The sequence below is a fragment of the Thamnophis elegans genome, chromosome 16, assembly GCF_009769535.1.
Source record: "Thamnophis elegans isolate rThaEle1 chromosome 16, rThaEle1.pri, whole genome shotgun sequence".
NCBI lineage: Eukaryota > Metazoa > Chordata > Lepidosauria > Squamata > Colubridae > Thamnophis > Thamnophis elegans.
Genome location: NC_045556.1, coordinates 8473983 through 8486581, shown reverse-complemented (window position 1 = coordinate 8486581; position 12599 = coordinate 8473983). Strand labels below are relative to the sequence as shown.

Here is a 12599-nt window from a genome sequence, read left to right as displayed (position 1 = left end):
AGTTCCTGGATTTTGATCACATGACTATGGGGATGCTAAAACTGTTATTAAGTGTGAAAAACAGTCACAAGTCACTTTTTTCACTGCTGAATTAAGAGTATAATTCAGTGCTGAATAGTTATGAGGATTACCCATAATTAGACAATTGACCAGATGATTCAGTCCTAAGGCTAGTGAATTTTTAAGGGTTTTTAAAACTGTGTATAATTCAGATTCAATGGCATGTTTTTCATAAGTGTATTTGTGTCAATTTCCCCTCTGCTTTCTTCTGTGAATTGAGGACTGACTGCTAGCGTTACTATGGGACATACTATCAGTTACAGCAATTGGTAACATTATATGATGAAAGCAATCAGAAAACAAAACAGCCTTGTGCATCACCCTCCTGGCCATGGTGTGTACAGAATGGAGTGATCCGTTTTTAAAAGCAGTGCAAGCAATGCAGTAACGTAGTATTTAAAGGCATAATGCATACTTGATATTTTTGCCATTTTAGCACATAAAAACAATTGCTAGACACACTTGTTATTATCTATATCCCAGCAATGGGAAATAAAAGTATCCTGCACTTCCCTAGTTCTAATCTCACCAATCCTTTTTAAATCACCTTAACATCTTTTAGATGCTCTGATGTGTCTTTACACCTTTTTACCTTTAAAAAAACCATTGTTGGGAAAAAATGTAACAAATTATCACATATATTGCATTCAACACACTTTTCTAATAGAATACTGTTTCTGATACTGTACTTTATTAAATGCTTTGCTACAAGACAAAGTAATGCAGATTCTTGGTTTTGTCTTCATGTGGTACCACTTTAAATTACTACTTTAAAAATAATAAACTGGGGATCTTACTACTGAAGTTTACAGAAAGGCACCTAGCAAGAAATGTTGTTGCAATGGAAAATGTACTGATAACATTTTTGAGGTGAGTTATGATTAAGTACTGCTAAGAACAGAAATGCAACGCCTAGAAATTGAAAAAAATGTTTTCAAGTCTGTTTCTGTAAAACAATAGTTGAAAATGACATTTCCAATATAATTCTACATATAGATGTCTTTAAACCAGAGATCAGACAAGTTATGATCATCCTTACATTGAGATTCAAAATAGTTTCCTTCAAACAACAAAATGTTTAAATGAAACTTTAAAAGTGTACCAATGGCTTTTCTTTCAAAATAGCTAATGACAGATAGAAAGCCGACAGGATGAACTTGAAAGTTTCAATCCATTTGAAAACACACTTCAGTGTGTTTGAATAAAAGGAGAAATAATTAAACAGGAAATGTGTCATAGGCCACAATTCATTTGATGTTTAAAGTAAAGCCAGATAATACAGTATTCGCTAGAGTATTTTTAGATTGCCAGTCTGCAAAACTACATTGTTTTATATAGCTTCAATCAACTATTCATCAATTTTTCTAACAATGGACATCAAAATTTCTGAAGATAGATTTCTTTTAGTACCTATTTGATTTATTTCTTTTGGGGTTTCTTTGAGTCTAAAATAAAAGGATCCAGCTGTTTTATTTGCACACAACAGTTTTCTTTAAACAAGTTATATAAGACTGGTTTTAGACTGAACAGCTCTGCTCCTCAAGCATGCAATAAATTGTTCTCTTTACCAAAACAGGATGAAGTTATATGCCCTGTGATCTTGTCTTCTCAGCTGGAATATTAATATTCGCCTTCTGAGAATTACAAGACACATACTGACAAATTGTATTCAAACTATTCTGATTTCAAATAAAGATAATATCGTTGGAAAAAGGAGCAAAGACGCTATAACTTAAGAAACTTTAATATAGCATATGAAACAAATCATATCTGAAATGTACAGGAGTTGCAAAGCATCAGATAGCCAAACAACAAAGGCAATAACTTTTTAAAGTGCATTTTATATTCAATACATGAAACTATGCATATATGCTAACAAGAAAATATGTTCTACCTTTTCACAAAGAAAAAAATACAATTTACTCTGTTTGGTCCCTTGTTTTCCAAACAAAATAATTTAATGTACATATTTTAAAAGCCCAACTCTTCTTCCTAAATTTGGCTAAAACTCATTCACTTTAAGAGCATTATCTTTATATATGTTAACACAGAGACATATACAGATGTGCATAAACATACAACTTAACCATGGTTCATCCATCAGCATCAAGTTCACAAAATTTGCATTACAAACATCTGAGTGAAGACTTCACAGACTTTATTTTTAAAATAAATGATTGTTCCTTTAATATTATATTATATATATATATATGTATACAAAAACAAAAAAAAATCTGCATTTAAGTTCTCTTAGGAACATATTGTTGCTAATGTGCCATTTTTAGCAGAAATATAAAGGCAATATTTTGGAGAAGCACTTCCTTTATTAATGAATAGTAAAAGAATATTAACCTATAGAAGGCAAACATTCAAACATCTTTAGTGCAACAGTCAGTGGAATTTTTATATATGATTTGTAACAAGTATAATATTATCAATTCAAAAAATATTCTGAATCTTCAAATATTTAGTTCTTTAAGAACTGCTTTCATTCCAGATCTTTATCCATTTTCTACTGCTGATAGGAAGAAATTGCATAGGAATTTTCCTCATCATATTCCCTGTTGAGGAAAAAAAGGAAACTTATGAAAATATGCCGAATTACTTATAATTCACTCCTCAGAATTTTATCCAATTTTAGTAGGATTATTTCAAATTAAGCCTTTTAAAGACTACTGCAGAAATGTCATTCTTGTGAGCTGCAAATGTATCATGCAAGAACTTTAAAGCAAGTGAGAAAAAGGTAATGTGTTATTAGTCATCCTTGACTAATTCATATATATGTGTTTCTATGTTCACACACACACATGCAGCTAAAATTTCCTTAATTCAATATGGAAGGACAAGGTAATTCTAGACACAGACCAAACTTTTGCTTTGCAATGATGCTATTGGAAATTAAGTAGCTGTCTTAAAAAGTTTTAGATAGTGTTTTCTAGTACTACTATTATTTGTTTTTTTTATTCTCAACTTTTTTATTTTTTCTTTAAAAAAAACAAACACAAATATGTCATCATTTGTCAATCATTAAGACATTGAAGTACAATTTTTTTTTGTTGTGTGTATCCCTCCCTCCCTCCACCCCCCCACCCCCCCTCCTCCTTCCCCCCCCCGACTTCCCAGAACCCGTACACGGTATGGATTTTTAACTAACACAGTCTAAAATCTATTGAGAAAAAAGAAATAAAGAAATTAATGACATTCTAGATTGACCTTAGCTTCTTCTTACTGAACTGACTTTTAACAGTTTAAATCATTTCTGATCTTAAGCATAGGCTAACTGGAATTTCTTAGTCCCGTATTTATTTTGTATATAGTCAATCCATTTTTTCCAGTCTCGTTTATATCTCTCATTTGAATGATCTTTGAGATATGCCGATATTTTAGCCATTTCAGCTAAGTTTGTTACTTTCAATGTCCATTCTTGGATTGTAGGCAAGTCTTCCTTCTTCCAATATTGCGCCACCAACAGTCTTGCTGCAGTTATCAGGTGCAGAGTCAAATTGGTCTCTACCACTGTAAAATCAGTACATATACCTAGTAAAAATAACTGAGGACTAAACTTTATCCTTCTTTTAAAAACATTTTGCATGACCCACCATATTTTTATCCAAAATGCCTTAACCTTTTGGCAGGTCCACCATATATGATAATATGTAGCATCGAGAGAACCACACCTCCAACATTTAGGCTGTACATTCGGATACATAGAAGCCAACTTTTTAGGATCTAAATGCCATCTATAGAACATCTTGTAAAATTTTCTCTCAGATTTTGAGCTTGTGTAAATTTCACATTTCTTACCCAGATTCTTTCCCATGTATCCAACATTATTGGTTCCTCAATATTTTGAGCCCATTTTATCATACAATCTTTAACTAATTCTGTTTCCGAATCCATCTGTATTAATACATTATATATCCTCTTTATATGCATTAAGCTTTGATCTCTTATTTGTTTAAACAGATTATCCTCAACTTGAATAAAACCAATTTTTTGATCTATTTTCCACCTAGCCTGTAATTGCCCATACTGGAACCATGTTTGAACTACCTTCTCCTCTTTTAATACCTCTAAACATTTTAATTGTAATACCCCCCTTTCCGAGGTAAGAAGCTGTCTGTAAGTAATTCTGTCCTGTTTTTGTGCTGTATTCATATTTTCAATTGCGTGTCTAGGAATTGCCCACATGGGTATCTTGTCATTTAATTTATATTGATATTTCTTCCAGACCCGCAATAAAGCATTTCTTAAAATATGACTTTTAAAGGTCTTATCCAATTTTTTGTTGAATAACAGGTAAGCATGCCAACCAAATACCAGATCGTGTCCCTCAATGTTCAATATTCTATCATTAGTTAAATGAATCCAATCACTAATTACAGATAATGCCACTGCATCATAATATAGTTTTAAATTAGGTAGTTTCAATCCTCCTCTCTCACGTACATCTTGCATTATTTTCATCTTTACCCTCGGCTTCTTTCCTGCCCACACAAATTTGTTGATACCCTTCTGCCATTCTAAAAGGTTCGCATCTTTTTTAAGTATAGGTAACATTTGGAAGAGAAATAAAAATTTTGGTAAAATGTTCATTTTCACTGCCGCTATCCTACCCAGCAAAGATAAGTGCAATTTCTCCCATTTTTTCATCTCTGTCTGTATGCTATACCAAAGTGGTTCATAATTATGCTTATATAATTTCCCATTTGAAGTTAAAATGTTAACTCCAAGATATTTGACTTTTTTAACTACCTCACATCCTAGCATCACTCCTAATTCTTCCTTTTGTTTAATATTCATATTTATAGCTAATATTTTCGTTTTTCCTAAGTTTATTTTAAAGCCCGACACTTGACCATATTGATTAATCATATTCATTAAAACCATACTGGATTCCTGCGGTTGTTCCAATATTATGACCAAATCATCCGCAAAAGCGCGGACTCTATATTCTTGCTGCCTAATCTTGATCCCTTTTAAACCATCCAAGCCCCGTATTTTATTCAACAATACTTCCAAAGTTATAATAAACAATAATGGGGACAAAGGACAGCCCTGTCTTGTACCTTTTCCAATTTGAAAAGAGTCTGTCAGACTTCCATTGACTATGATTTGTGCTGTTTGCTGTTGGTATATTGCTTTAATTGACTGTAAAAAATTATCTCCTATCTGCATTTTTTGCAGTATCTTCAACAGAAATTGCCAATTAACTCGATCAAAGGCCTTCTCAGCATCCAAAAATATAAACGCAGCAGGGATCTGGTTGTTCTTTCCCAAATATTCTAATGCATTAATAATTAATCTAACATTACTTTTCATCTGTCTCCCTTGTATAAAACCTGTTTGGTCCGTATGTATCAATTGTTGAATGACCAACATTAACCTATTTGCTAATATTTTAGTAAAAATTTTATAATCTACATTCAGTAATGAAATGGGTCTATAATTTTTGGGTTGAGTAGTATCTTGATCTTCTTTGGGTATCAAAGATATAAACGCTGTCTTCCAAGATGGAGGGACTTTACCTTCCGTTTGAATCATATTAAATAATTCTCTAAGAGGTTCTACCATTTCTAACTGTAAGTTTTTGTAGTAAACCGCTGTCAAGCCATCTGTACCTGGTGCTTTCCCTGGCTTTAATTGCTTAATTACCTGCAGGATTTCCCCCGAGGTTATTGGTTGATTCAATTTTTGCCTGTGTTCTTCTCTAACTGAAGGTATTTTCTCCTTGTCTAAATATTTGTCTATGTCTAAACCATTAATTTTATCCCCTTTATACAGTTCTGTAAAAAATTCCCAGAAAGCCTTTTGAATCTCTTCCTGTTGGAACACCTCCTTCCCTCTGTAAATCAGTTTAGATATATTTCGAGTTTTCCTTTTTTTCCTAATCTGATAAGCTAACCATCTGCCAGGTTGTTTGCATTACAAAAAGTATTGTGTTTTGCATATAATAAATTAGTAGCTACCTGGTCAGAGATCAACATGTCGAATTGAGATTTTAATATGTTAATAGCTTCCTTAACCTTTGTATCGTCTGGTTTCCTTGTTAACTCCAGCTCTTTTCTCTTAATTTCCTCTTCCAGTTCTGTTCGTTTTAACCCTTGCTTATTTCTATGTGTTTTATTTATATTCATCAAAACTCCTCTCATATACGCTTTGCTTGCATCCCATACAAATTCCATAGATGTACCCTTATTCATATTCAAAACAAAATATTCAGATAGTAATTTTTTACAATCATTAATATAGTTTTCATATCTAAATAAATTTTCATTCAGTTTCCAAAACCTTCTTGCCTGCACTACCCTTCCCAACTCCATCCAAACTGGGTTATGGTCCGAAAGGACTCTAGCTGCAATCTTTGTTTTCTTGACCCTAGAAAGCAAATCATTAGTGGTTAGAATAAAATCAATCCTTGAAAGGGATTGATGCCTGTCCGAGAAGAAAGTGAAGTCATATTCCTCTGCATTTCTTTCTCGCCAGATATCTCTCAATTCGAAATCATCCATAATGTCAAAGAAAGATTTGGGTAACTTTGCTCGCATCTTGGTATTTAGGCGGGAAATCTTCTTATCTCTCTTAGTGTCTATCACTCCATTCCAGTCACCCAATAGTATACAGGAACTATAGTCCCACTGTACTAATTTAGCATGAAGATTTCTATAGAATCTATCTTGCTGTTGATTGGGAGCATAAATTCCCAAAAGTAATGTCTTTTTCCCTTCTAAGATTAAGTCTAAAGCAATATATCTTCCGAAGGGATCTGCTTCTATTAATTCAGCTTTCATATCTTTTCTTAAGTATACAACTATACCATTCTTCTTTTCCATAGCAGAAGCTGCAAAATGTTGACCAAGTTTTGAGTTGATCAAATATTTTGATCAGTTGACTTGATATGAGTTTCTTGCAAACAAATTACATCGTTCTTAAACTGTTTAAGATAATGAAATATTTTCTTCCTCTTCTGTGGAGAGTTCAGTCCGTTGACATTCCATGTTAAAATCTTAGTTGTCATCTTTGGTTGGTTGAAGCATTTTTAGAGCTTCCTGCACGGCCTGTTTAACCTTAGGTCTAGCTCCTCCCACTGCTTCCAGATTTGTTGTTGTAGTTCCTTGATCGATGGCCGATGATTGTTGATGCTGTTGCTTCTTAGCTTGTTTCTCCATACGTCTAGTAGTCATGCGGCTAGGTCTTGGTTCCATAGCACCTTGCACTTCTAGAGAAGAGAGATGCTCCATCTTGTCTGGTGGTTGTATAGTTTGCTGTCTATCCTGTCCTTCTTGTGGTCTTTCTCTAGGTCCAGATGGTGCAGGGTGTCCGGCCTTCAATATATTATAATAAAAATCTCGGGCTTTCCATACAGAGTTGAGGCGGTACCTTTGCTTATCAAATGTAAATATGATGCCGAATGGTGCATCCCATCTATACTGTATCTGACGATTTCTGAGTTCTTCGACCAAAAAAGCGTAGTCTCTTCTGGCTCTTAACATTTGAGGTGGTATCTCTTTCAAAACAGCCAGGTCTTCACCGCCAATTTGAAGCTTAGTGTTATAAGACGCTTGCAGTACCATATTTCTGAACTCTCTTGTAGTAAAATATATAACGATGTCTCAAGGAAGCTGCTTCTGCTTTGCCAGCCAGGAGTTAACGCGGTAAGCTTTGTCAATTTGCCAGCCTTGGTTGGTCCCTGGTCTTCCCATCAGGCGGTCAAAAGCTTCCGATAGGATCTGTTTCAGGTTCTCCTGTTTCTCCTCACGCAGCCCCCTTACTCTTAATGCGAACTCCATTTGTCGGTACTGTATCATAATAATTTCTTTTTCAGCATTTTCCACTTTTTGTTCCACCACCTCTGTTTTCAATGTCAAGTTAGCATTGGCATCATTAAGAACCTCTAGAGTATCTTCCACTCCAGAAATATGTTCTGTTAATACAGTTACAAGACTCAGCATGTCATCTCTAATTTTATCAACCTTAGCCTCAAATTTCTCATACAACTCCTGTTTAAGTCCTTTTATTTCACTTTTAATTTCACTTTTAATTTCTTCTTTCATTTCTTTTATTTCCTCTTTTCCCTCCTCTCTATTATCTCTAAATTTATCTTCCATTTTAATTGTCTGTGCATTAAGAGCCTCGCTTAAATTACTCAGGAAAAATTCTTTCGTTAACACATCCCCAGCAGGGGGCGTAGGAAGCGGAGGCTGCAGCTTTGTGCCAGGCACTGAGGATGTGCCCCTGGAAGTGGAGGGTGACGACTTCAAGTTAATATTTGGTTTTGAGGCCATTTCAAAATTTGTCTGCCTGCAGTTAATAAAACTCTATCGCCTAAATATGCAGCTTTAAGTAAAGAGGCTTTTATTTTGAAGTTTAAGGCTTGGCAAAAGTTTCAGTGAGTAAACATTGTAACAAGACCGTTCAACAGATTCGTCACCATTTAACTTCCAAATAAGCAAAGTTAATGAAGGAGTAAAATTCTTCTATTGTGAAACCAAAACATATGATAAGCTATCTCTTTTGTTTTGAATTCTTTTGAAGTCTTGTGAGAATTAGCAAAAAGTGTTCGTTATTACCGGAGAAACCAGCCTGCTCGGCGCCATTTTAAAAGCCTCTGAGTAAATAATTTTTCGGAGGAGAAAAAGAGAAGAAGCTAAAATGTTGATAAGCAATTATTGTCCTCGCAGTAAACGGATTCAGCTCGTGATAAGATTAAATCAAACAAAACTTAGAGCAGAGTGGGAGAGACCTACTTTGTCCTGCACAAGGCAGTTTGAAGTTCCCAGCACGGACAGCCGTTCTGCCTTGGGCTAGCCCCCCTTTCCTTGCAAGCACAAAAGCTGCAAAAATCGAAGAGCATTTGCCAGCAAAACAGTTTCTTCTTTCCCTCTTGCCTGAAGGATAAGAAAACCTGATAAGACGTCAGATGGAAGATCCTCTAAACAGGTACGTAGCCAGGAATTCGGAGGCAGCTGATTTTTTGCTGCCTTCACCAGTAGGCTCCTCCCAGGAAGTCCCAACTATTATTTGTTATATTACCATCTATTCAAGTTTCTCAGCAGTTTAAAATAAAAACATATTTTAGATAAAGACATGAATAATATTTTACCTGTTATCTTCAGATTTTAATTTCTTAGCTGCTTGTTTGGACAATTTAATCTGCACGTCCATTCTATGCAGAAAATCTTTGGCAGAGAGTTCTTCAGGTGGGGGAAGTCGATTGTCAGATTCTTGAGGACTGGGGGAAGAGTTGTCTTCCTGAACTGTCATGGGACTTTCTTCGCAAGGAGTAAGATTGTCAATATCATCCTCTGGGGATTCCAGTGAGTTGCATCCATTAAACAACAAAGCCTTTTCCAGTATAACTGGGATATTTAATGTTTTTCTAAGAAATATGCAGTCATTTGTAAAAAGTTTATTTGCTCTTTTTATTTGCTCCATCTGAAACAGAAAGTTATATTTACAATCCAAGTGACGCAAGCATTAAAATAGCCTGCAGCTACCTATTACATAAGTTTATTTCTGAAGATGCATTTTTAATGCAATTAATTTTTGGCTATCCTTCCAAATGGGGATTGGTATTGTTACAATTGCAATACCAGATCTTGAGGTAAAAGTTGGTGGGGTGGGGGGACCCTTTGGAAACTAATTTATACTTCTAACTGAACAGATTAAACATGGAAACTAAATTTCTTCTTTTGAACTTTTACAGCAAGGATGAATTCTTCTGTTAATGACATTAACTATAAATATAGTAACAAATGTTTCCTCAGGCATTTGTTTTGAGGAAAAACTAGCAACCTGATGCTCCAGTTGCTATTCTTTGCAGTTTAATAAATAATGTATCTAAAGCTATTATGTAACTAGAACGTTTACACTTTCTCCCCATAACTTCATGTTAAAGACGACTTTTCTATGTTCATTCAACAGTTTAATGATTGAACAACATAAGGTTTAGACTTTAGAAGAACCTCATAAGCTCTCACACTTTCTCCCCAGAAACTTTTTAATTTAGGTTTGGCATTATAGATCTATTACAATACAATACTCTCACAGGCCAACATTTGAAATAAACTATAATAAAAATATTCACCTACCAGGATTATAAACTGGTTTAGATATGATCTACAGTCTCTACTGAAATCTGTCTCAAATTTGAGTATTGTGTATTCAATGTAGCTAATGGAATTCGTGTCTGAGCATGTATACCTAAGTTGACTTTGAATTCATATGTTCCAGCAATACAAACATACTTCAACCTTGTCTCATTAATGGTGATTTATTACAAATCTTTAATTGTGCCAACAACTGTTGCTATTCAACAAATCCAGCTATCATTTCAATTAGGCAATCTATTACATGATTTATATTCAAAACACCACAGCTTAAAGAGGACAGGAAAAATAGCAACTCTGTAATGCACACCATCTTTTGTTCAAAGACTGATTTTCACTTTCAGTGTTCAAACTTTCCTACCAGAGGGCTGCCACCCTTAAAGGAAAATTCCAGATTCAAGTCTCTGTTAGAAACTCTACCACATCCAGAATGTGTGATGCACTCACTGCAGGAACTCTACAGTTGCAGTCGACACCTGATGCCCTCTAAATCTCCTATCGTAAGAAAGAGCTGTTTGTCCATCCCCTTAATATTAGCCATATTGGACTGGGACGTGGGTTACAATGAGGAGAAAAGCAAAAGTATGTAAACTGCCTTGGCTCAAAGAGACACACCAGGTCGGTTGCAACTTTCCAGTTGGAAAGCACTCTGCATGAGGACGGAAGCATTCTCCTCCAGCAAACTCCTCCATATTTTTGAGAAAGTGGGAAAAGAAAGAAGCATGCAGTTTCCACCCAGAAACTTTCCAATCTGAGACTGATCGAGCCTAGTAGGAATTACGGGACTGGAGCTGGGGATTCGAGAAAAGTTCCCTTGTTTCAGCTGCTAAGTCCCAGTCCCAAAGGAGGGTGAATAACGGTGCCACCAAACAGGTCCTCTACACATTCTTATGGAAGGGGACCCTCTGTCTATGCTCAGGGAGGGGGCCTTTTTTCCCATATTCATGGAGGAGGGGCTCCCTATGCCCTTGCTCCTGTTGGGGTTGCCCTCTGCACATGCTGTTGGAGGGTCCCCTCTGCCCTTGTTTGTGGAGGGGGGACTCTCTGCCATCTCTCATGGAGGGGGGTCCTTTTGCCCAGCCTGGCAGAGGGGGAGCTTCTTGCGCCCTTCGTGTTGTGGGGGGGGGGATGATCTGTGCCTGTACTGGTGGAGGGAAAGAAGAGTGCCTTGCACCCTTGCTCGGGGAGGGAAGATCCTCCGCCCTTTGCCCATGCTCAGGGAGGGGAGGTGCCCTTGCTTGTGTTGGGGATGCCCTCTGCCTGTGCTGGTGGGGGGGGGGGAGATTCCCTTGCTTGTGGAAGGGGACCCTGTGCCCTTGTTCACAGAGAGGGTTCCCCTGTGCCCTTCCTCCTGTTAGGGGTGGTGAGCTCTGCCCATAATGGTGGAGGGAGGGCAGCTGATCCCTTGCTTGTAGAGAAAGGGACCCCTGTACCATCGTGGAAGGGAGACCCTTCTGCCCTTTGCCCATACATTCATGGGGGGGGGGGAAGACTCCCTGTGCCCTTCCTGGTATTGGGGCCATGCCCTTTGCCCGTGCTGATGGAGGGTGTGTGTGTGTGTGTCCTGTGCCCTTACTATTAGTCTTCCCACCGTTCCTATCACCCACCTCCCCCCACGTATGACTGCAGGACCGTAACTTCGTTGCTTGTATCCTTACGGTTTATATTGATTGTTTCCTAGTGTGATCTGATCGCTTATTTCTAACCTATGACCTTAGGATTCTTGGCGAATGTATTTTTTATTCTCCTTATGTACCCTGAGAGCTTATGCACCAAAGACAAATCCCTTGTGGGTCCAATCAATAAAGAATTCAATTCAATTCTCGTGGAGGGGGGGCTGTTAACACGGACACGCGTCCCCCCCCCTCCCCGGCCGAACATCGCGACTCCCCACGGGCCACATGATGGTCCTGGGAGCTCAGGCCGTGGCCTCCGAGGTTTCCTGCGCCAACCTCACCCCCCCCCCCACTCCATCCCAATCTCCTTCCTTGCTTACCGTTACGCCGTACTTGAGCGCCAGGCCCGGCAAGGTGTCTCCGGGGCTGAGGCAGTGCTCCACGTACCGCTCCGCCAAGGGAGCCACCACCGTGGCCGTGCTGCCGTACGACCGCGTTTTGGTGCGCGCCAAGCTCAGCGACAGCTCGGCCTCTCCTTCGGCGGCGCCCGGACCGGGCAGCGGTTCCTCCCGCAGCGACAACCCGGGCAGAGGGAGCAAGGACTCCGCCATGGCGAGCGCAGCAGCGTTCAGCGGCAGGTCGGGGCCATCGTTCCCTCAGGAAGGCGGCGAAGCGAAAAGGCGAGAGACCTGAGGCGCGAAAGGCGGGAAGCGAGCGGCGGCTTTGTTGCGCCTGCGCGGTAGAGACTCCGGCGGCACGCGAGGGGAGGGCGGTGGGATAGAGTCGCGCCTCCGGCCAGGCCGCCCTTTCTGCG

At 38.2% G+C, this 12599-nt stretch overlaps 1 protein-coding gene across 1 annotated transcript; it reads right to left on the bottom strand.

Moving 5' to 3' along the window:
* Positions 1–2470: 2470 nt before the first annotated feature.
* Positions 2471–12522, bottom strand: LYSMD2 (LysM domain containing 2). Its single transcript, XM_032232435.1, has 3 exons — positions 12166–12522; positions 9164–9495; positions 2471–2621 (listed from the first exon to the last, which is right to left on the bottom strand). Exons 1-3 carry the CDS (start codon positions 12394–12396, stop codon positions 2573–2575), a joined length of 612 nt encoding a protein of 203 aa, XP_032088326.1. The 5' UTR covers positions 12397–12522; the 3' UTR covers positions 2471–2572.
* Positions 12523–12599: the final 77 nt, after the last annotated feature.